A 26,201-nucleotide genomic window follows, 5' to 3' on the forward strand; every position below is an offset into this window, starting at 1 on the left:
TCAAATCACAGAACTTTGATCACTACAAATTTGGTGTGCATTTTCAGTGAAAATATGTTATTTGCAACCTTCAATTTGTCAGACAGGGGAGTCAAAATAAATCTTTTAAAAAGAAAGATTGCCTGGCCGCTCCAAGGACCATAGAGAGACATGCCAAATTATTAAAAGGAAACAGATTTTATTCACTTTGAATGCTTGTATATAAGAGGACAGGAGACATTAGCCCAGTGAGTCACATGAATAAACACAAGTGCATCATGAATGTACATTATTTGGCGATCGCTACAGTAATAACATTTCCAGGAGCACGCAGAGAAAACAGTCTCTCACAGAAGGTCCAGACTCAGGAGTGAGAGAATACGTTACAGTGAGTCCCCTTAGAAGCAGAATACAACAACAACAAAAAAAGAAAACAATCAATTCAAATGACAAATGTGATATTTGGAATGCAAACTTTGTATAAATATATCATCATTGGTTTTCAACATTGGTTGGCTAAGAGGAGAACATAATGTAGTTCATGGAGAGTCACAGTCTTCACAGTCATGTGTGGACAGAACTGCGGTGGAACAGGAACAGGGACAGGGTTTGTGGCTACTGACGGTCGTCATTAAAGCTTCAGCAAAAAGCAAAATCAAGCATGCATCTTAGTACAAACCTACATTAGCAGCACACTCTATTTCCTCAACAATTAGACCCAGTACATTTAGTAGAACAAACAATAAGAAATGAAATCAGAAGAGATAACCAGACAAAAAGGCCAGACACAGAGAAGCAAACCATGTGAGTTCACCTCTATAATACAAACTACAATGGCTGCACAACAGTGCTGTCCCATATCCTCAGAGTAAGCTTTCTATTTTGTTTTTTTATTTTTGGTTCTCTGGTTGTTTCATATATGAGGTCACAAATGTTCTAATAAGTTAGCTAAAACAGTATTCTCATACAGTAGCTGGCTCCATCATCTAAAAAGATTTCCATTCCTTAAAAACAGTAATATTTTCTAAAGTATAAAGTTTTTTGTATGCACCAATGGTAAGACTACTTTATCTTTGGATTTTCCATTAAAGCAATACTGTAAGTTATTATTGTTTCATAATAGCGTCATTGTTATTATTGTTAGTCATGGCAAGTGCAGAAATGTTAAGAAATAAAATTACTGTGTGCTGAAGGAAAAATGAAAAACTACTGCCTTAGGTAAAATTACAGTATTGAAGGCAACAGAAGAAAAAAAAAAATAAGTGCACAATCGAAATGCTCTGTTTAAAAGACAACAAAAATAGAAAATATCTTATAGATGTGCATCGATCTAATTCATACACAGATAGGGTCTTTCAACTTGGCTCAGTGCAGGAGAGGAAGTTGGTTGTACAGTGACAATTTTCAACAGCATTAGAGGGTAAATGCTATGTTTTAACATGAGCATGGCTAAAAAGCCTCAAGTGTCTTTGACTGGGACAATACAAAAGTTAAATATACAAGTCATTTGTTTTAAACCTACCATACAATTAAGTCATCTGAATTCAACAATCTACGCAACACCAAAATGTTCATACATTTATCTATCATTAACACAGAATGTTTTTGTCAATTTTCAAAAAAAAAAAAAAACCTAAATTATATTTTTCCACAATTTACAACGGTCTGCAATACGCTTTGTGTCTGGACAAATACATGTCCGTGAAAAAAAAGTGAACATCTACTAGCTTAGTTTCAGGACTTTGAATACAAATCAGAATTGTACGTTTTCATTCATTACACATTTCTTTTGGGCTTAATATATTTTCTATTGGTATGTCTTGTAACAGAACAAAATTGAGAGCTGTTGACCTGAGAGAAGACAACATCAAAAAACATTACATCACTTCATTAAGCCAATAATATAATATCTTAACACTTGACAGGGCAAAAAAATAGTGTGGGTGTTTTATGGGTGTCTGTTAAAACGTACACGTTATAAACAGACTTTTGGTTAGTTAAGTAATCATGAAACCATCTCAGGTTCTTCACCAGTCTTTAGCTGTGCACCCTTTAGTTTCCAAACAGTTTACATATACTCAAGTTTTTGTTAAAAACCAGCATATTGAAATGGAAAAAAACATTCTACTGACACTTGTTTTTGGTTACAAGCACTGGTAATGCAAGTTGGATCCTACAGGATTCAGTCCTTTTAAAACAGTCTGCCAAACTAGCTCTGGGTCATATCTTTCCCCCAGTGTAATCTACAGTGGAGACAATTTATTTTACTTTCCTCTTGTTATTTTTTATTCCATGGAGTCTATTCTGAGGCTTCAAAGCCATAAAAACAAGTTTTATCAAACCTCTTGCTCCAATATATTATGTCGAGTCTTGTCCCTCCTCTGACTCGTTGCCGTCACAACGCCCATCCACAGAGTCTATTGGTTTTGTGTGACATGTCTTTGCAAGGCTTGTCAGGCTTGAGGTAACATTTGAAGGCGAAAGAACATGATGTGAGTGAGAAGCCTGTGAGCTTTGGGAAGCCTCAGGTAAAGCTGAAGTCAGGGTTGAGCTTTGGAGATGTCTACTGGTCTGGTCAGAACTGGTTGGGGTAGGGTTGGAGGTTTCAGAAGGAGTACCTAAAGAAGACTGGGCCGTTGAAGAGGATCTCTGTTCACTGGATGGGTTTGACTGAGAGGTAGATGAGGGACTGATGTGAGGTAATTGAGAAGCATGCTCTTTGGCATTCAGTCTTTCTGCCACTCTTTGTCTATGCTGAGGGAACTCAAGATGTTTGATGAGCTCTGCATTCCCAGTGAGAGACACCTCACAGGCGAGACAGTCATAAAGATGACCATCCTTGCCTTCTGTTCTACACTCTGTTTTGGACACAATACAGTGGCTTAAAAGAAAGTTGTTATTCACATCTGGCTGCTTTGTGTTGACAGAGTTTATGAAGGGGGAATCTGTGCCATTGAGTGTGCCTTGCTTCTTGTCACGTTTGGATGAAATGGTGTCTTCTGCATGGAGGCGAGCAGATATTTGGCTAGGTTTTGGTTTATCTGGTAGCTGCACTAACTGTTTCTGTTGTTGCAGCTGCAGTCTTTGTTGCATCAGTGCACCCTGCAGATTTTGTTGATATTGCTGGAGAATGGAGCCCGGAGACAGCCCCATTAGAGCCTGTGGCAAGACTGGACCATATGGGAACATGCTTTCCATGCCAAACATGGGCTGCAGGAGGCCTCCAGGCATAGGTGTGGGAATATGGGCAGAAAAAAGTGGAGGGAAGCCAGGCATCAGACAGGGCAGAAGAGGACTAGGGAGCAGAGCAGCTTGGTCAGCTTTCATAGCCGCATGAAGAACTTGTAGCTGAGTTGGGTCTATGGCATATTCCCTTCCAGTATTTTGAGTAGATACTGTTGGTCTGGAAGAGTCTGACTTCTCTTTTCTGTTGCAAGAAGTGTTTGCACGAGTAGCATTTCCCAATGGAGAACTGTCAAGTTTGTTTGTGGGAATCCTGTTACTTCCAGTGTCGTTTTCTTTGGGTAACTGAAGTTCTTGTTCTGTGGTCTTTGGGGTCAAGACAGAGTTGGTTGTGCTAACTACATCTTTGTCATCCATAGCTGATATGGCAGAAGAGGACGTCATGGTTGGCTTGTGGGTCAGCTCATTTACAGGAGGGTCACTGGCACCTTCTACGATAATGAATTAAGAAAAAAAGCATGGATTACAAAAGATCTGAATTTTAAGTAAATTAATTAAAAACAAAGTGTAGCTTAGACATACCTGTTTTTATGGAAGAAAAACCATCAGTCATTTTGCAGTTACCACCTCGAATGCTTTTAGTGTTCTGTGTCTGCAGACTTGAGTACATTGGAGACTGGCTCAGACACTGAAGGGCAGTTTGGTTGAGACCCACTGAGCTCAGTATAGCTTGTGGTTGGACAAGTCCCAGAGCATCACTTGTTTTTTTTAGATGATCCACCTCTTGTTGAGCCATTAGCTGGCGAGCAGATACTGAACCCAAATATTCCTTGTCCCTCTTCCTCTGGCCACCCAGAGCCTCCTTAACTTTAGCAAGATGTTGCTGGGAGAAGACATGGTCACGAATAGACAAGCAGCCACTGTATTTAACAGAGCAAAGAGTGCATTCAGTCTTAGGTCTATCAATAGAAGTACTCTCTGTACCAAACTGCTTTGCAAGGCTAAGCTTCGCCTTTTTCTCCTTGGCACGAGCATTCTGAAACCACACCTGAACCACCCTCTTGGCAAGTCCAATGTCATTGCCCAAGGCTTCACACTCAAGCATTGTTGGGGTTTTATAGTCACTAAAGCAGGCTTTGAGCACTTTCACCTGCAGATTGCTCATTTGAGTGCGGTAGCGTTTTTGGCTATATCTGTCATCAAAGCTCTGACTGTTGGAGCTACCAGGGCAAGGTGAAGCTGGATCAGCCAGGCTGGAATTTTCACTGTAATCTAAGACTAAATCATTATCAAAATCTTTAGCATTAAAGCTCATTGCAGGGCTAACCAATCCAGAAGACATCTTTTCATCACTTTCAGAAGAAGCCTCCCTTTCAGTGCTGGGAGACATGTGGTCGATACTACCATGTTTACCCTCTAGAGAGTAATTTCCTTCATCAGTTGTATGGTCATGGGTCGTGTTTGTGTTAGCCTCACAGTTATTCAGCTTGCTCTGTTCAAAAGTCTGATAAACTGACATGGAAGGCATCTCAAAATCGTCCATACTCTCACCTTTTATAGGTTTTGGGCTCAGACGCTGCTGATGTGAAGACAGGTCCATGCTTTTGCACGCTGGAGAATCTGCATCATCAGTGGAGCTCAAAAACTGAGAATAATTGGCAAAATCAAAGAGATCAGATTTAAATTGAGAACTTTCCTGATCTTGAGTCATACTAGATATCGCCATACTATACCCTGCATTCCTTGCTTCATGCCAGTGACGTGAACGTATGTGAGCAGCAAGAGCAGTTTGTGCTTTAAAGAGAGCTCGACAGAATGGGCAACGACGATGGATATGAGATGGTCCCAATGCCCGAAACTGGCCTTTCCTCTCACGAGCTCGAGTGTTCTGGAACCAGACTTGAACTACTCTTTTCTTAAGACCGACCTCGTTAGAGATATGGTCAAGCATCTTGCGTGTTGGATTGGAGTCTAAAAGGTATTTCTGATACAAAACCTCCAGTTGCTCTGGTGTTATGGTGGTCCTCATACGTTTGTCTCGCTGGGGTTCCTCCCCATTATTTTCCCAATCATTCTCCATAGAACTGGTTCCTGCTTTCTCTTCAAGTTTCCTCTTCAGAGAGTTTATTGTTGAATCTGGAATGGTTGTCACTGCTGGTGGATTTGCCACTATCTGGGAAATTGTTCCTGAAAGCAGATGCCTCGCAAGTAGGGGATTAGCAGGATCGAACAGCATTAGAGGCATATCGACAGGACGGTCGAGGAACTGTGGGCTGGGAAAGTAACTTTGGGTAAGGAAGTGCATTTGCTGGTGCTCTTGCCAATGTTCAAAAGAGGGGAAGCTCAATTTACACTGGATGCAGTGGTAAGGGCTCATATCCTGAGCTGGTTTCTGTTGCAATTGTTGCTCAGATGAAGGAATCTCTAAAGGACTAAACATCTTTTGGGAGCTCTGTGAAGGAGTTGGGTTTGTTTCAGATGTGCAGGAAACCTGTTGCTGTTTAGGAGGAGAGTGAGAGTGAATCTCTGTGCTTACATTTTGGTTCTCCTCACAGAGAGGCCTTGGCTGCTGCATTCTGTTCTCTAATTCCTCAAACTCAGTGTTGATACTAACAGCCTGTTTAGGGTCCGATGATACTTCATTTGCTTGTTTAAGCTCTCTAGAAAGACTATTTGTTTGCATATGCTCAGAATCAGTGGACTTCACATTAGTACTAGAACCAGATGAACTGGAGGGGCTTGAGCAACAATTTGCTTGTGTAAAACAAGAGGGTCCAGATATTGGACTATGACACTCAGTCTTAGAATCCATTGAAATGTCATTCTGATCGTTCTGCATTTCCTCCTCCTCCTCATCTTTGTAACACTGCAGTTTCTGGTGATTAATTAGATCAAAAATGCGTTGAAAGACTATGTTGCATTTCTTACACTGGAAATTGTTGTTGGAAGTACGAAAGTAGCGGTCATTAGATAGGTCTCTGCGTTCACTATCCTTCCCTCCCTCTCCTTGGTTCTCATAGTTCTTCCGAGCTTTTTGTCTGGAATTTTGAAACCATACCACAATAACACGGGTGGAAAGATTAAGGAGGTTGGACAGTTGCTCAAACTCATCATCTTTGGGGTATGCATTGGCATCAAAAAAATCCTGCAGTAATCTCAGCTGATAGTCAGTAAACCTGGTTCTTGAGGACCTCCTACCCCCATAAAATTCTTGTCTCAGTGGTTCAGGAGACGGTGGTCTAGAATCCACCTTTACATCTTCCAGTGTTGTGATGGGAGGGTTACTAAAGTTATATGGAGAATCCTTGTTGCGCTGGCGTTCTTTGAATAGAGTGTTCCGAAACCAATGCTTTATGACTTTATGTGGCAAACCAGATTTGTTGGCCATCTCATGGATTTGGTCCTCGTTCGGAGAATTGTTGATATCAAAATACTGACGCAGGATTACAAGCTGATCATCCGTGATTCTGGTTCGAGGTCTTTTACTTTGCTGCTGTAACATTGATGGAGTTAACTGTTGTTGATAAATCTGTGTCAAATCAGAACTCAAACCGGCCTCCACTGGGGGCAGATGGACAGGGCCCTGATGAGTTAAAGATTGCAAAGATATGGGGGGGATTAGAAGTGGGGGGAAGAGTGGAAGTTCCATGGGTAAGGGAATTTGAGCTAATGGAGCCTTAACTTGAGAAATGGAAACAGTAGCAGGAGTAGAACTGAATGTAGAGACAGGAACAATTGGTTGCACTGGTTGTTGCTGTTGTGGCTGCTGCACTGAAGGGTTGGGAATCATAGGTGGTGTAGGAGAAGGGGATGAGACAGGAGAAGCCTCTGGAGTTGTAGGTCTCAATGGAAACAGTCTGTCATATTGCTCCCTATAGTCTTTGGCAAATTTCTCCAATGACTTGATAGGGAATACAGAATGATGAATCTGCTCTTTATGGCTCTTCAGAATCAGTGCATTTGAAAAAAGCTTCCCACAGGACTCACACTCTAGCTTCTCCATGCCTTCTGAATGATCCACCTCTTTGGTGTCAGTCACATCCCCACCATTTGGTATCGCCTCAGTAATATTTTTCTGAAATCGCTGCTTATTTTCATTGAATTGCATGACCAACTCAAAACCAATGTTTTCAAGCAAAGCCTTCGAAGCATTCCCAGGGGCATCATGGGCTATTCTGGGTGGAAGAAACTCATCAAAACTCTTCCCACTGGTTGACATCTCTTTGTTTACATCTTCATTTTCTTGTGTTTTGGGATGATGTGTTTTTTCTCCGATACCCACATTATCCATTTCTTTTGATCCTTCATTACAGTTCAGTTCATCCGCACCCTTCTCACACAGTGGATCACTGGTCAGTTTCTGTTCATTAATTTCAGGGTGAATTACAAGATCTTCATTTTGTTTTTGTTTAGAACAATATTTCGAGCCATCTTTTTTAGAAGACTCAGCAGTATCCTCATTTACAATAGGCTTTAATGTGCTTAAGTTTAGACCAGAGCCTTTAAGGTTTACCTCTGGATTCATGCGGAATTCTCCTCCTGGAATAAGAAAAGGAAGAAGCAATTGCTGTTGCTGCTGCACTGAAAGAAGAGCCTCTGTTGCCATAGGAAAAGGGTGTAAAAGTGCAGGATTGAATAAATGGGACTGAAGAAGAGCAGCGTTCTTTTGGAGCTCTTGCTGGAGATGGGCTTGAGCCTGGACTAACTGCTGCTGCTGTTGTTGTTGTAATGACATCTGTTGTTGCTTGGTAGCTGAATCAATCATGTTTACCAACTTCTTTCTCATGTCAGATGTTGAAGGATGGTTGGTGTCTGGGTTTGCAGGTGTGCCATTGAGTTCAGTGTTTTTTTGGTGGCTTAGATCAGCATTGTTCATGGAAGTAGCAGGCTTCATGGTTCCAGGGGTGCTGGACAATGCCTTGCCTGGGGGAGGGCCAACAGATTCAGAACTAGAAGTGGATGTTTCAAGCTTGGATGCACGAGCTTTTGTCTGGTGCAAGACAGAACGCATATGAATCTCTAAGGTTGAACTCTGACTATATGCTACATTGCAAATACTACATTTAAATGGTTTGTGGTCTGCATTGTTGACAGGCTCTTGCAATCCAGTTGACGTGTCCTGCAGAGACCGTTTAAGTTTGTGTAAGTGTGACACGGAGTTGTAGTGAACTAAGAGAATATTCTTCTGTGTAAAAGATTCCTTGCAAACAGTACATTTGAAAGGTCTCGATGGATCCAGAAATTTCTCCATTGTAATATTCGGGCCCTTTCTAAGTGGAAAAACAGGCTGCTTGGGGTCACATTCAGCATTATCTTTAACCAGACTTGAATCACTGTCTGTAGGACTTAGTTTTTTCTCCAAATCACATTCTTCATCATCTTTCATCTCAGTTTCTTCTGGTGATCCCTCCTCTTCACCAAATGTTTGGTCTGTGGAGATCAGGGTATCACCATTCATCATTAAACCACCATAAAGCTGCTGTATCTGGGTTTCACTTAGCTCCAGGTGGCTTGTCTCAAGGTGTTTCCGAAGGGCCTGCATTGTACGAAAACTGCGTTGACAGAGGCAGCATATGGTGGCAGCTCTGATAGCATGGTACTGAGAATGCAGTTGCAACTTTTCAGGGGTTTTAAATGCTAGGCTGCACTGATTACACCGGTACTTGTAAATGTGGCGATCAGATATTGCCGTTTGAGATTTCTGGCTATGAAGCTGGTTGAAGTGTGTCTGGAGTGCACTTGAGGATGTAAAGACTTTGTTGCAGCCTTTCTGCCAACAAGGAAAAGCAGCATTGTTCTCCTTTGTGGATTCTGCATCCTCTGATGGTTGTTTATAGATTTGTGCTGCCTCCAAGTGAGGTGTGGTACCTCTCTCAGGTTCAGCATCGGTTGAAATTTCTAAAGAATAAACAGAAAAAGAATTGCTGTGAATACATAATGAAGCAAAATTAATTAGAACAATCATAATTTAATAATTAAACCAAGCACAAATATTGATAAATCACTTATTGAGTCAGATCATAACTGGCAACCTATTTTAAAATGATGAAAAATAAAGAACCATGCTTAACCTAGATTTCAAAAAAATTATAATATTTATACTAACCATCCAGTCTCTTTGTTTCATTAGCATTTATCAGCTGTGTATCCGAGTTGTTCACTGGTAAAAACATCTTCTCTGGCAGCACGTCTGAAGCAATCATCTGATCACAAGGGAAAAAAGAAATCATAATAGGTTTGATAAATCCATTTTGTGGATTAATTAATCCACAAAAATCTCATTATTAAGTCATTTGATTGTTATCTCTAAAAATGATTGGTCATTATGCTGTGTTCCTGCTACGTGTGCATTAACGATGCATCGTGCAAGAGAACAGACCCTTAACTTTAGAAGGCAAAATGGAATCGCAGTCATGAACCAACACTTAAAGCAGTTCAAAGGTTAAGTATGAATGGAAGCCCTCTTTGGTCCATGACAACACAATTAGCTAACTTTGGATGTAAAAAAGCCACTTTAATTATCTTCCTCTCCTTCTTTCCTCCTGTACCCACTCAAATTTAAAATGTGTAAATCAATGCAACTTTAAGGGGGGAGAGGGAGGGATGAACAACCAAACAAAATGGCTGCTATTTCCATCACAAAGCACACCATTTCAGGAAAGTGCTGTATTGAAGGGACACAAAGCAGCACACAAGTCCTCTTCAAGGTCACATTTAATTTAGAACATAATTACCAGGCACGGTTCATAACGAAAATCACCTAGCACTGGCTCAGAACTAATGAAGCACAATTATTTTCATTACTGTATTTCAGTTCAGCTGGGTAAGGGGAGAGGAACGGCAAGTGCCGAAGAGAGAAATCAAGAGAGATGGCAGAACAGAGGGCAAGGAGGACCAAGAAATATAGGAGAGGGGAGAACACATGAAATGGAAAGACGGACAGAAAAGCCTTTTACGCAAGAAAAAGCACTCAGCGCAAGCTGACTGAATTGGCAAAAAATGTCCAACCTTTCAGAAACAGTGAGGCATGTCTGCTTCTGGTTCAAACAAGCTCTGGGTGCATTAGTATCAATTTATATTCTGCAGATAAAAAAAGCTAATTTTAATATTCATTGGATCTGAGGCAGCTACCTCTTCCCTCCCCCAACTCAATGTCATTACTTGTCTCCGTTTGCTCATGCTGGAGTCACTGAGGGTCTAAACACCCCTCCTTATACGCACATGCACATTGTGCTCAACATTTTCTTGCATTAATACCATTTTTATCCCATATATAAAAAATAGGGGTCCACTGATGTTTTTTAAAATCAATATCAAGAAAGCAGCATGGCTGACGGCTAGTATAACACAAGTAATAATAGCGACTTAGATGCAGGCTACACAAAATTGCAGAATTTAAACAAGCACAATACAAAATTTACTACTTTTTTTTTTTTTACTTTAAAAATTGCCAAATATCAGCTGATTATTTGGCCTGCCTCATTACTAGTAAAAATAAAAATTGTAAATAGATCCTGCTTTGACATCAGTAAAAACTGCCTAAGGGATAAACTAATTCAAAACATATTGTCTTCTTAATAGCCCAAGCAATTGATCTTAAAGGGAGTTAAGATGTTTTTACTAGGTAACAGAAATAAGAAAAACTATTTTTGCTGTGAGAATTGTGGCTGGAATGGACATGTGTTACTGTTTAAAATCCTTGGTTGCTTTAATTCTTTACAAAAGCACAATTTTTTTTTACAAACTATGTAGCACTAAAATACTGAATCTACATAATATATGCATACTGTCTTTTTTCCCCCTCACCGTGTTGATGAGCTTCTGAGTGCAGTCTGCAGTGACACTGTGCAGCTGTGTGAGGTGGGTACGCAAGAGGGCAATACTGTGCAGTGTGTCTTGGCACAGTGGGCAGCGGGGAGCAGGCTGAACTGCATGCTGGTTCATCACATGACTCCTTAGACGCTCAATATCATTATGACGGAACCGACAGAATGGACACTGTCGCATCTGAATGGAAGGAAACACAACAGAGGTACAAGAATTACATACTGTCTTTGCAATATCCTGTTCCTTTAAATAATATTAGGCTTTGTTTCTTTTATGTTTCTTATTGTTTGCACAATGGTATAGTTATGGTATAATAAGCGATTAAGTTAATAGTAATTTAATTAAATTAGTATTAAATGATTACCATATTATTATTCCATTGTATTTGCTAGGGCTTGCACAACTACTTGTTTATAGTATTCTGCTAGTTGTACAGAAAATTAATAGGCATCAGTGGTCTTATGGCACTTTAAAGAACTTACATTTTTAACAAAACCAGGTTACATTTTATAATAAAAAAAAAAAAATAGTGCAGAGTGCATTGCAGCAGACCTCTTCCTGTATTCGTGGCCTTTTGCAGGGAGAGAGGTCATCTGACTCGTCAGATCCAGATGAGGGACGCTTAGGACTTGAAGACGACTCATTTTGCTCTGCCTCTGTTTGAATAAATCCTTCTACTAGCAAAAAAAAAAGCAAACAGATTATTTATAAGAGGTGCACATTATTGTTTAACAAGTAACAACACTAAGCTTATTGTAAAACAGTGGTTCCCAAATAATGCAATTAGTGGTATGGTGTTAAATATAAGCTAAATTTAAACTATATTGGTGTGGGTTCACCACAGCATCTAATGTAAAATCTGGGTCCCGAAGTGAATCCAGCTGAAAAAACACTGTTGCAATAATTTTGGTAAAGACCTGATTTTTTCCTTGTTATGTCTCCATGTTTACTTCGGTCTTCTTGGTTAGCCGTATCCTCAGTGGGAGACTCCATCCCATTCTGATCTGCTTGAAGAGCTGAAGAGAAAAAAATATATTCAGTGAGCACATCACAATAGACAAATTCATATGTACACACTCAAGTTTGTTTGTGTCCTATATGCTTTGCAATTTAAATTATCAGGCCAACTATTTGATTTTTTAGCCAATTGGTCATTGCAGAAAATATCTTGTGTGCATGTGCCACTGCAAAACAAGGTTGAATGCAGGAACACATTCAAACCTATAGGGGTCAGTCTACACTAGCTCAGTGAAACCCAACCAACCTGCTCAAACATATTAACGGACAGACCGACACAAAACACCAGCTAGTAATCTACAAAATCTCCTATGGATTCACTCAAAAGAAGTTAAATATATTGATCTTCTACAGTAAAAATACAAAGAAAGATATGAGAGAAGAAAATCAGAAGAAGGACGAGTTAAAGTCAGTGGCGTCAGCAGAGCTTTATTTGACCTGTGGGGATTTGAAAAGTCACAGGAGGAAGATAATACAGCAGAGGTCAGGAGGGTCACACACAAAGAGTCCATTTCAAAGCACAAATTGGCGAACAATGCCGCCATGACAGGCTTTAAAAATGATCTTATACAAAAGGTCTTGTGCTCACTTTGAGTCTGTTGTACAAGTTATAGCTTTCTTGCTAAAAGAAGCATTTTCTAAAGCGCTCCCTGAAAACTGAAATGACTGTGCATATCTAAAATATGTGGGATGGCATTTACTGACAATATTTTGACAACAGTTTTCAGGTTTGGCTTGTTATTTTTTAATCTTCCCGATGAACTCCTAAATCGAAAAGAGAGAGCACGCACACATTAAGATGGAAATTCGAAAAGGGCAATGATGCTCTGTTGTTCTTTTGCAGCGTCTAAAAGCTTCGGCTGAGCTCTGTAGGTACAAAACACACAGCCTCGGGACACACTAAACCAGATACCCCATTCAACGCCCTCCCTCCCTCTCCTCATCCTCTTCTCTCTTGCTTTCTGCCTTTCTGCTTTCTTAGCAAAGTAATTGTTCTGCTACGTGGGGGGAAGGGAAAAGAACAGAGTTGATTTGGGTGGGTTTGGGCAGGGGGGTGGTTGGGGTATGGGGGGGGGGGGGAACAAAAAAAATGCATGAGGGTTGTCATAACAGACCAATCAAACACAGGCTGAGGTATCTTCTGGTAATTCTTTGAGAAGGTGATTATGACAGAGGGTGAGAGAGAGAGCGAGAAAGGCCATCTGAACACCAATTATCCTGACAGACACGCTATTGATTTCCTATCAAACCAACACACCCATAAACACAGAACACATAACCTGAAACTGTCAAATCCGCTCTAGTTACGACCGCCCCATTGAGCCCGCTCGCTCAGTCATTCTCTCAGTCACACACACCGCGCTGAACCTGACCAAAAAAAATGTGTCTATTGTTGGGCATCTCTCACAGGGAAAATCACAACAAAAAAAGCTTAGGGATTGAAATCGAAAATCAAAAATCAAATGGCAACTAAATGTATGGGACTGAAGGAAATCATTAATTAGTGACAATTCATAATGTGTTGCATGATATGTTCAAATTCTGACAAATTGGCAAATTCTCCATTTTATGCAAAACTTGTTTAATTATGCACAAAAAATTTATAATGCAAAATATAGCCAAATTTTACCAAATGCATACATGTTTTAAACAAACACTTTTTTTACCTGCAACTTATTTATCATGACACTTAATGATCAAAGACACAAAGATTTTATTTAATTTTGAAGTTGCATTGAAAATGCACTTCAAAAATCAAAGGGGGCATGTGGATTCATTCACTTAGAATGTTCATGACGCTTCTTGGACAAAACAGATGGCCGTGGCTCAGCGTGGTGAGGTCATTTCGGCCAGTAATGAAGTGATCAGATGCACCCACACATGCTAACACACTCCAGGCGCACACTCAACACACACTTCATCAGCACTTCCTACCCGTCCCAGGGATCAATATACAAATGCTCAGCAGCATTGATCCAGTATTGATTATAAATTAGGCAATGCCCTGGTGTTCCTAAAGAGATCAATAACCAGCCATTCAGCTGCGGCGCTCCAGCAGGTCGGAAGCAGCGCTGATCCGATGTTCCTACAGGTTCAAATTCACACTGAAACAGCTACTCACTCTCACTCACTGACTTTAGCATTGATTGTACACGACACACTGACTGCTAACCTTTTCTTGTACCCAGTGTGTTCGCCATTTCTCCTCATCGGGAATATAACGCCACTATACAGTATTTCAGTTTTCTTTATTTTAAATGTACCATGTTTAGGAAGTTTTACATTAGCTTTTCCAAAAAAAAAAAAAAAAAAAATTTGCTGATTAATTTGAAACCATTACTAAACAAATCTTATCAAAGTTAGAACTGAGAAAAAAAAAACAATTAAAATATAAACATTTTCTTAACACAAAATATATTGGAATATTTCCAAACACCTGTCAGTCTTTAGGAATCTCTATCAGACCTTTTCTCTGTCTTTCCTTTAAAATGTTAATTTGAGAATGTTAATTAACTCATGCCTCGTTAGTGGGTTGCGCCTTTATTGGCTGCATTGACTGGCTAACCCTCTAGTTTAGCCTCTTTCTGGCCAGTGAAGATGTTACAAATGTGATTATTGGCAAGTCAATTAACAAAATCAATTCCTACTATTCTGTACAAAAGGCACACTCACTCGCTTTCTTTTTCTCTCTCGCTCTCACACAACAAATGCATATGTAAATATACACATACAAACAGGCTGGGTGCCAAGGTTGGGCTATTGTTCAACTCATTAGTTGAGCTTATTCTGTGTTAGAACTAAATGCTAATTGCCTCCACCACCCGGTTTTCTCAATTACCCCAGTGTAAATATCTGCCCTCTTCCTTTTCCTATTCTTTTTGTTTTTCGGCATGTCTGTCAGCCCCTCCCCCTCTGTTGTTCTGTTGTGTGTTTTAGAGCCTTGAGCGTCATGAGCACAACACACAAGGGACAGTCTTTTGATTAGGGTTTTAAGGAATTCTCCCTGACTTTCTCCCCAATATTAATCTAGCATCAAAAGCTGGTGTTCTGCTTATGAGTGTGTTGGATTTTGCTTATTCCCCCCCCCCCCTGAAATTTGACTGGTTTAAAAACTATTTTTTGGTGCTTTGCAAAACCCCTGAAGATAACTCTGTAAATTGAAACAGAACAAAGCGATCGTGCATGTGTGTCTCATACCATTTTCTTGAGCAGGGCTTTTTCGGATTGTAAAGATGGCACCAAGCTCCTCCTCATCCTGCAGACCCTTCTGGATTCGCTGTAATCTAAGCAGCCCCTCCCCTCTCTGGTGGCTCAATGAATGGGAGTGCTGCACTAAAGAAAGGCTGTTCTGAGTGGAGAAATCACACAGCACACAGTGCAGCCAGACATCTTCAGACTCCATTCCATCCAGCTGCTGCAAATACTGAGAGAAAGAGTAAAGATAAACATTAATCATACATGATGTGTGAGGGTAAACAGAAAGGAAGGATATAAGGAAGGATAACAGAAGTTATATCAATTAATAAAACACTCTTCTACTTCATCCAACTCACATTTCAACACCAGCAACATCCTTAAGGTACTTTAGCGGAAGTCATATATTGACCATATAGTCATAAATGATCAATATGTGGCTTCCTCTAATGTGGGCAGCACAATATAGATCAATGCAGGATCAATACGACCCTGTAAAAACACCTATGTAGATGTTACTTAACATGCTTTGCTCAAATAAACGCTAAATCTCTCCCTCTGTCTGCGGTCTGGTGAAAGCTGAGCAGACAGATTCAAAGCAAATGAATCCAGTGAAACATTAGATGAACACAGACACAAAAACACATACACACAACCACAGTGAGAAACACCAGTCCACTTGTTTTACAGAACTCTAAACTGATTAGAGATGTGCTGAGTTAATGGACCACATTAGAGGGAGGGAAAAAATAACATACAATATATCTCAATTACCACAGAGGCCTTACAGGTTTTGGGGAATAATGGCTTCACTGAGGGCATCTTGGGCTTTTGTGGATTTTACTGACAGGAATCCCAGGCATCAGACTTTTTGCACATAGCGTATCTGGTTTTGAATTGTGAGATTTACCTTGTATAGTCTCAGACTGGTCTCGTGTCTGGAGTTCATGGTGTGTAGCTTCAGTTTCTCCAAGCTGCTGGCCTCGTAGTCACATGCATTGCACCTGAGCTGCACTTGGTTTCCAGCAGCGACACACCTGAGGCGCCACTCTTCTTCCTCCTCTTCGATGTTTACATGTTGACTACTGGCCTCTCGTAGGTGTGCAGCTAACTGGTAGCGCTGTACGTGTTTGTCTGTTTGGCAGTGCAGTTGGAAGTTTGCTCGCAAAGGCGTGGCATAATGGCAAAGCCGACAGTGATGGGTGTCTCCAGTTGTGCTCCTCCAATAGGAATTGGGTAATGACCGCTGCATGGTCAGGTGTTGACTAAGCTCTTCTAGAGTGTCACAGGAAAAGCAGCCACATAGAATGCATTCAAAGAGTTTCGGTGAAGAGGTTTCATTGCAGGACAGAGAAGCGATGGCATTGGACAGTTTGGTCTGAGGTTGGCAGTGGCGGTAAAGCTCGGTGACATTGTGCTTACGTTGACGTTGCATGTGTGCCAAGTTCTGCTGCAGTAGAAGCACGTTGTGCGTGTGCTTTTCACTGGTCATGTGGATTCGGAGGTTCCGTGCCACGTTGGTTTCGTAGTCACAGACTTCACACCGCCACGATGCACGTCCCCGAAGCTTAGATGGAGAGGGGGAGTTGGCTTGGGTGGGGTGAGTGAGAGTAGGATGTGAATGGGTTGAAGGATTAGGCTGGGCGGCTGGGCTGTGTGCATGTGACTGTGTCTGCAGGCTCTGCATGTTGTTGAGGTGTTTGTCCGATTGCATGTGAATGCTCAAGTTGCCCTTGGTGGTGGTGGAATATTGGCAGACCTGGCAGCGGAACGGCTTGTATCCGCAAGAATAAGTCTCACCTCTTGCTAGGCGTGGGTGGCTCTGACCACTGCTGCAGTATGGACACTCTTCAGAATCCGACTCTGGGTGCTTCTCCTTCATATGGGCTTCAAGAGTTTGCTGGTACTTGTAATGCCAGTTGCATTTTGGACACTTCAATGTCTTGCAGGAGTTTCTGGAGTGTACCATAGAGGCCTGAACGGCATAAGTGAAAGATGATCCTTGGACATCGTCCCCAGCGGCAACAAAGCCTCCGTCAATGGCCACCACCAGCCTTTTTCTCGAGGCAGTGTCCAAGTGCCCTTCTTCAAGAATAGGCTGACTAGTCTGGGTTAAAGTAGGACTCAGTGTAGGGGACGTGGAATGGCTATGATTATTGGGCAGGTCAGAATGAGTGACAGCATGTCTGTCATCTTCAGACAACCTAGTGGTTGGTTCCATTGCTATGGCGCTACCATTCTCTAACTGGTCATTTGGTTCGGTTGCTGTGGCACTCTCTTGGTTGGCAAGTTGTTCTGTAGTAGTGACAGTGGACGGGTTTACCACAACAAGGGAAGCAGGTGCAGGGTCGTGGCAGTTAAAGCTTGTTCCATACTCTGACTCAGAGTCTGTAAGGGTTTTGGTGTTGTTCATAAAGCTGGTTGCTATTGTTACAGAGTTTGGAAGTTTTGAAATGCTTTGGTTTGACAGAGCAGCTTCAGTAATGTGCTCTTGTCCGCTACTGCTGCTAATACCGTGAGCACTGTCATTTACAGTGCTGCCTACCTCTAAATACAATCTCCTTTCTCCTCCCTCACTACTTGCTTCATCCTTCCTCATCTTGTCCTCCTTGCCTCTTTGTGTGCCCTCTCTTCCCAGGGTTGAAGGGTCTTTGGCAGGGCTTGGTATTGAGGTAGCAGGGGAGGTTCTGGGTGGAGAGGGCAGGATAGGGAGTCCTGGCTTAGAGATCAGAGCCTCTTCATTCTCTTTCCGTCTTGCCGTGTCCTCTGTGCTTTTCCCAGAGGTTGGAGATGCCAGGTTAAGTGGTACCACAGACTCACAATTCCTTTTTGGTTCTAGGAAACAGAGAAATGGGCGGTTGCCTGGGCCGGCAGGCTGTAAAATGGCAGAGGTGTGTTTAAACGAGAGCAGATGTTGTTCTTCATCGCTGAAGGTGATGTTGTGTTGCTGAGAAGCATGAGCCCTAAACAAGTGTGAACGGCCAAAAGACAGCCGACACAGAAAGCACATCAGGATGGGTTTGGTTAGACCAGACCATGTCATCCCTGTCTCTGGTGATCCTGCCACGTCAGGAGCATTATCTTTGGATTGGCGGGTCACCAGAGCTAGACTATCACTGTCGTCAAGGTTATGCATTTGGAAGACACGAAAGATCTGTGGAGCGGGGCTTTGAGACAAGGAAATGTAACAGGTTCTAATGATGGAGGAAGGGGAACCTAACGAGGAGGAGGAGGGCACACCACTCGTGATTTTACTCTCCGTCACATAGGCAGATCCATCAGGCTGGTACAAGATCTCTCCGATAGGACTCTCCACATCCTCACCTTCTTCCTCTTCATCTGCCTTCTCCCTCTCTAACATATCTCTGGTTGAACATTCATTAACCTGTTTTTCCCTAAATCTTTCTTCATATCTCCCAGCAAGTCCCTCCTCCTCAGCCCGCCCCACTAGTCCATCCTGGTTGGACAGAGTTGCTGTGCTCCGATGAATGGCTTGATCTCTGGCCAGTAGGTGTGGATTGGGGGCCAGTGGTCTGCAGAGCCCAGGAGGCTGTTGTGTGTGGGGGCCAGAGGCTCCATTGTTGGAGACAGAGTCACAACACTCCATCCTCTGAGCTACTGAGCACGTTCATCCCACCCTGGCCTATAAAAAGAATGAAAGGGAGAGAAAAGTTTAATTACCCAAACTTTACACATACATTACTATTTTCTAAATCACTTTGCACCATTCATAATTACAGCATGAACTATTTTAAATTTGAGCAGCATAAACTTTAGTGTCACTATTCAGAGAGAAGCAACTCTGGAACGATGAAGGAAAGCAGAAAAAGGTCTAGACTGTGATCAATAGCTCTTTGCCTAGCTGTATTACAGAGAGCTGAATATTACATGAGAGACAATTCCTGGAATCACCAAGATCTGCTCAATTAAATGTCTCTGTCTGTCTCTGACTCCCCCCATCCCCCTCCATCTGAATTATATTTCCCTTTAGGCAACTGAGCAGAACATAGGGCTGTGTCTACGGGGGATTGCCCCGTGACAGTGCCTCTGGAATAAGTTCCCTATTGACTCTAGTCCCAGGTTTCTCCAGAGACACGGCCCCCACAGGCCTTGATCAGTAAAGCAGCTGAAGTGAATTAAATTGAATTATATTAAAGCAGCCTATCACAACAGGGTTCAACCTATATTAGGCGTCTATAATAATTGCAATTTGCATTAATGCTAAGTAGAAACAGGTTCACATTTGGAAAGGAATTTTAATTGTACCAGCAGCACAAAGTTACACATTTTACAAATACAAACATATGATGTAGCTACTTAAGCCAGCCTTGTGCTTACACCGTGGGCTATATTTAAATAATTAAAATGTGCTTATAGTTATTACTGGATTTATCTACAGTTAAGTCACCTAAATAGTGTAAAAACATCAAACATTTGCACAGAAGGTGTCTGAGGAGAGTACAGAGTTTGTGGATTGCAGTTAGGGGCTAATTGCTCAGTTTCTAGGTTGAAGAGTGCAGATTCTTGAACTGAGATTCAAGCTGTTATATTGAGCTCTCTCTGATCCTCTCTACTGGAGGGGGCTAAAGTGCTAATGGGAAAATCAATAGCGTGAATGCTAAGCATCTTACTGGAAGCAAGAGCAGGATGCTAGCACACCATGCTAAAGGATGCGTTCCCTAATTTAAGCTCGAACTGGACCTAAAAAATGGACTTAAAAGGCCAAATGTTTAAAAAATAATGAACAGCTCTAATACATAGGAGTCCACTCATTGAAATAAACACAAATGCTTATAGAGCGCTAAAGATACATATATATAAACAAACTCCCAAGCTGACACTAACTAAACTTTCTGTACGGATCAATGAATATCCAGTCTTTTTTTGCTCCGTGTGTGCATGTGTGTGTGTGTGTGTGGAGTGGGGTGGGGTGGGGGGTAATTAGTGATGTATCTCATTAGCTGCTAGGTTAATTACCCATCTCTCTGGGATACCTGATAGGGGGCACACAGCTGGAATCAAGACACATCTTAAACCAATTACTCTCTGTAAGTGTGTGTGTGGATTAAGACCAAGATGTCAGCTGAGAATTAGACAAAACAGCACTAAAACTAATATTAACCCTGACACTAACAGTACCAGCAATAACCCTTAAACAACAACAACAACAACAACAACATGTACAGGGAACTGTTTTCACTGAACTGACATCAGGAAACTTTTGTTTCAAGTGACTCAATTATTATCTAACATAAAATTAACCCACATGCTGTGGGCAATTCCTGTTACCACATAAATCTCCCAGTTTGCAAAAAAAAAAAAAAAGAAGAACATTTATGGCACTCAAGAGGCACTAAAGAGGTAACATTTTGGGGGGAATTTCTACAACAACATTACAAGGAAATACTACCACTCCATCCTCTCTAGTTTATAAAAAATGACAAATATAAGAAATAAGTTTCTTAATAACCACTAATTAATCTTGCTCCTAATGAAAGCTGTAACATCTCATTCTTGTGGTGTTGCAAACTTCACATAAATTTAATAGAAAATAAAAAAGCTGATTTAATATTTAGTTTGACCTCCTGAGACTGACTAGCAACATTTTCTAACCACTGAAAGGAAGTGATTAACCTGAAAAAAAGAAAGAAAGAAAAAAAGATATTGTGTGGAAAGGCCCGTTTTGTTAGAGAGAGTGATTTCAAATTCACAGCACATATTGCTGATTCAGGGGCTTGGCTTCCTGTTTTAACGCTAATCTAATATTGCCTCAGTATCTTAGTAAACATTCTATTGCATATAGATATGACTGTACAACACACCTAATCCTTGCGTGTTTTACATGTCTACAACATGACACAGCACATGGCTATACTACATAGCACCTGAGACATCAAAGAACACTTAAAACGATCAAGTGTGTGCACAATTTTACTTTGTGCTAGCGTTTTTATCCTTTTAAGCACTTGCAACATGCTTGAATGCATGAGCACAAAAAAACGAAACCTGTTACAAGGGTTGAACTAAAAAAAATGAAAGTATCAAACCAAACTTAAACCAGCTAACCCCACACCCTTCTCTCTCGCAGTCACACAAACACAGACACATTTTCTCCCACTGTATTTAGACAGCTGTCCTCTCTGCTGTGCGCTTGTCTTTGATCTTTGATTTAATGCCCCATTTCCATTAGAGACACTAGCCCATTCAGGAGCAAAACTTCAAAAGAAAGAGAGAGAATGATAGAGAGAGAAAAAGAAAGAGTGGACGAAAGAGAGGGCGAGAGTGGTGGGGAAAATGTATGACTTGTAATTTAGAAAACTGTGGCCTTAACATTGTTTCTAGATTAGTCAGTCAGCATAGAACAAAATACGTTAGTAGGAAGTAAAACGCTGATGCACTTCCTGTATGACATACAAAAAGGAAGTGACAGACAAAAATGCAGGGTCAAAGTTCAAAAGGTAATGCTGATGTTATGGCAGGGCCATGACAGTGTTGTGACAGCTGCCTCCTTAAAAATGAGCCTTCTATTATAGTTCTGGAAAAAAATTCATTTGCTTACATAAGTTTCCAATAGGCAGAGATGTAGAACAATGTTTTACACATGCACAGTGATGCATTCTGTCAGTACGCTTACAGTAAGTCACACACGCTTCAGTTTCTAGTGTGAAAGTCTGAGCGTGATGTAAACGTATCGATCTAAACTGCAGCAAGATCCAGCGGGATTATGAAATCAATGCTACACTGAAAGAGTTCTTATTCATTTGACTTGATCTTATGCCTCTGGATCGCTTGTGTGTTCTTCCCCAGTCAAACTGCGGCACTTGTTACACACGTATCAAATGGAAAGTGGCTCTGTGTAACTAAAGCTTTTATCTGTAAGGATTATTCATGTAAATATCCTGCATTCATTACCCAAGTATATGCACTGTGAAATGAGAAAGGAAAAAGAAAACATTTGTGCAAGATTAACTCCTTTTAACAGCTAGATCACAATTCAAAACGCATAATCCTGCAGAGCTGAACAACATGCAAAACAAAAATGGAATTGACTAGCTAGAAAAAAAATGATAAATGTTACTGCTATCTTGTTTTTAATCATTGGTGTTAACAAATGATTTATGCAACCTCTAACAAAATGACAAGAGATTACATTCTGTTGGAGGATAATTGAAAATGGGTTCATGACAAATAATATTACAAGTAGCATTATTTTATCCACCAGGAATTGACTGAATTGTGAAAAGTGTGCAGAAATTCCTTTTTGCTAAAACAATAATAATGTGACAATTGGCTAGAAAAGAAATCCACGCACATATATATATATTAGAGAGAGAGAGAGAGAGAGAGAGAGAGAGTGTGTGTGTGTGTGTGTGTGTGTGTGTGTGTGTACTAAACAAATACTAATATTACTATTGGAGATACAAACTAAAAACATGGCATCACAATAATATTTAAATTAAGAGTAAATATGTCAAGATTTAAATCTGTAAAGACACTAAAAAAGCTGTTTTCCCTATTTCTTTCAACAAATACCATCCTTTTTTTCCCATTAATCTAAGAAAAATTGTAAACATATATAGTACCCCTATTGAAATAATTTTTTTACATTATTTCAAAACACTCTGCAAAATCTCTGTCTCTCACTACAGGCTGTCTGTCTGTCTCCATTTCTAGTCCATTTCCAAGAAAATGTGTTAAACAAACCCACTGACCTTTGCATTACTGTGGTTTATGCACCTTTTATAAACTATACCTTCATTCTATATATTTAACAGCCATGGCAAACAGCACACACCGCTTTCTGCTTGGACTAAGGCAGACAGTGTAATATAGTTCAATATTTGCAGTGAATTCTGGTGAGAGTTGACAGTAACACGGTGGTGAGGCAGAATCACTGATCACCCTCGTTTCTCCTGTGCACGCGCACACACACACACACACACACACACACACACACACACACACACACACACACACACACACACACACACACACACACACACACACACACACACAAGGTCTGTTTAAGGCGTGGATGGAGAGCAGAATTTGAACTGGCAGGCTGGGCCCCCATGCATTGTTCTCTGGCTCAGTGTGTGTGTGTGTGTGTGTGTGTGTGTGTGTGTGTGCGCGAGTGTGTGTGTTTGAGAGGCCTTAGTGACTGATCTGCCGATGTGCCTCACTTCTCCACAACCCCAGCTATTATTATGATAAACAGAAAAAGTCAAACCCTGAAGGCAGTGTGTGCACACAGACTCACAAACGAACGCACACAATTCAGTATTCAGATGTTGCAATACCTTATTTACAAACAAAGCAACAACTACACAATCTTTACGCCGTCCTGCAAGGGTTGAAGACTTTACGAACACATTGAATAAACACAAAGAAACATACAAAGCATATAATGGGACTGCTGTATTTCTTTTTTTAAATACAAATTGTATACGAATAAGAGAAAAAAAAATGTATGCATATTCAGATTTTTTACAGTACATCCACTAAATTTTGCTAATGCAGTAAACAAATTTTTTTTTCAATGAAACCCTATCTATAATGAAAGCACTATCTGTTTGACACCGCTACCCTGCAGAGTCCACTTTTCTCTTCCCTAGCTGTGCCCTTTCATCCCATCTTCTTCCTTTCACCCTGTTCCCTAACTCTGTGAACTCTGACCTGTGAGACAATCCTCTTTCGCCCAACACCATCTCCTGTGTATTTGTGTGTGTGTGTGTATTCTCAAAAGAAAGAGTCGGTGCTCGCTTCATTTGTACCTGCTCCTCAAGCACACTGTGTTTATCACAGTAGAACTGGTTATTCCAGTGTAAGCTCTCTATTTTAGGCCAAACACTGTATTTTTACCTAGAAATGTAAAGATTATTGTATTTCTAAAGTTGAATATTCCGACATTTAGAGAGCTAAATAAACAATTTGAAGCATAAAAAAAAAAAAGTCTAAATCAAGCCTAAAATCCATCCTTATTTTCTATGAGACCAGCTGCTCAAAAACAAACAAACGATTGAACTATTAAGTCAAAAACTATTGTGTAATGTATAAAAAAAGAAACTATTTGTCACAATGTGACAGATTCACAAAAGGAAAAAAACAATACCCAAACACACGGTCAGTTGGTCACACACAAGCGTATCCACAAACACACACACAACACATTTATCTAGCTTTATAAATGAGGACATACTATAGATTTGTATTGCTTTTATAAATGTATGAATTAAAAATACAAACATTTACCTTATTTATGAATCTTTTATCATTGATAACTTTTGATATCATTAAGTATAGCTTTGTAAACACATACAGCATATCCTATGAAATTTTATAATATATATACATTATTTTGTGCATTGTATGAATATCTTTTAGGGTTTATCATATTTTCCCTAACTTCTGGGAACAACACAACCACCCACCCATACACACAAACACACACACACACACACACACACACACACACACACACAAGTCCAAACAGGCTTGACCAAGCATACCCAGGAAATCAGGGCCAGCTTAATCCTCCCTCTTATACCATCTACGCTTCATTTAAGACGCAAAAACAAAAAGTTACACCCTTGCGACCTCGTATCTTTAAAAATATATCTTTATATATATAAAAAATAAGGCTATTACATGCGCGCAATTGAGTCGCGACACAGAGGCTTCGTTCGGATCCTTCATATCGTTACACGGACGGATCTGGACCCGTAGCGCGTGTCAATACTGATACACTCTCTGAAAATGAGCCTGATGTGTCAGTGTTGACTTACACAACTGCAACAACGGCACTCGTCCAAGCAAAAGCATACACAGAAAGGACGTTTCTTTACGCTTTTCGGTCTTTTTCTCTTTCTTTTGCAACTAGCAAGAGGGCGACAACTCTTGGAGAAAACAGGTAGGAGAACACCAGAAGAGCTTTATAACTTCAAACTGAAATCGAGAAAGACACTGACATCAAAGAAAGTGAATAGGGTGCGCTTTACATTCGCGACTATGTCATACATATGTAATAACAGCAACTAGTAAAGATCAATAACAAAACAAGCAGGGATGCAAAACAATCCTGCATTATGTAGTTCATTATTGTTACGCTTTAAATACTTTTGTAAATAGCGAGAATCAAATTTGAGCAAAGAAGAATCAACTATAGGCGAAGATTGAAGAACAGTCATCGGATACAAACTTACATTTGGACGCGTCGCTTTGTATTCCGGTAAACACGTTTATAGATCCCATTCGCGCAGATGCATGCGTTCACACATCATGCCGCTGAAGTTAAACGAGGTATTTGACTGTTCCTTAAAGCATTTAAAAGGGTTTGTTTTTGGTTGTAATGCAGACGACAGACGCGCCCTGGCTTCGGTTCGAGGAAGGAGGAGAGAGTGAAAAAAAATCAGTCCGGTCTTTATTCCTGCTAATTACTTTCGTGCAAAAAATGGCTGGAATTAACACACTGCGCATGTGCTGATTACACAGTCACGAGGGGAAGAGATAATTAGCTCCTCCTGGATCAATAAGATTCCAGGATGGGAGAGAGAAAGAGAGGAGGGAGGTGTATGTGTGTGTGTGTGTGTGTGTGTGTGTGTGTGTGTGTGTGTTTGGGGGGGGGGTCATATAGTGATGGAATTAGACTATAGGACAATTTTACATCTGCACATAAACAACAAACAATAAAGGAGGATAACACCACAAAGGTGCCAAGAGATGAGAAGCAGGTGGATGAGGAAAAATATAAACATTTATAGCAATATTTAATACTCACATGATGAGTAGCTATGCACCAATGGAGAAGGAACCTTATGATCATAATCATGCATGCTCTGCAAATCCTAAAAAAACAGGTTCTGACAATCAATAGGGCTAGTGGAAAGTTTGTAAAAAGTGCATTTATGCTTAAACTGCATAGATTTAGTGGATGATAATTGGGTAGGCATGCAACTGGATACGATTTTCAAGATAATTAACGCAAATTGTAAAATTGTCAA

The 26,201-nt window shown here is 40.6% G+C and overlaps 1 protein-coding gene across 2 annotated transcripts; it reads right to left on the reverse strand.

Moving 5' to 3' along the window:
* Positions 1 to 163: 163 nt before the first annotated feature.
* On the reverse strand, positions 164 to 25,719 carry zfhx3a (zinc finger homeobox 3a). Of its 2 annotated transcripts, none has more exons than XM_084409791.1 (9): positions 25,404 to 25,719; positions 16,112 to 18,844; positions 15,205 to 15,430; positions 11,907 to 12,005; positions 11,542 to 11,663; positions 10,969 to 11,169; positions 9,269 to 9,365; positions 3,745 to 9,060; positions 164 to 3,653 (listed from the first exon to the last, which is right to left on the reverse strand). In XM_084409791.1, exons 2-9 carry the CDS (start codon positions 18,806 to 18,808, stop codon positions 2,338 to 2,340), a joined length of 10,074 nt encoding a protein of 3,357 aa, XP_084265917.1. In that variant the 5' UTR covers positions 18,809 to 18,844; positions 25,404 to 25,719; the 3' UTR covers positions 164 to 2,337. The 2 variants fall into 2 exon arrangements, with proteins under 2 accessions (XP_084265917.1, XP_084265916.1); XM_084409790.1 differs by having other exon boundaries at positions 11,542 to 11,666.
* Positions 25,720 to 26,201: the final 482 nt, after the last annotated feature.

This window comes from Rutilus rutilus, assembly GCF_951802725.1.
Source record: "Rutilus rutilus genome assembly, chromosome: 5".
Lineage (NCBI taxonomy): Eukaryota > Metazoa > Chordata > Actinopteri > Cypriniformes > Leuciscidae > Rutilus > Rutilus rutilus.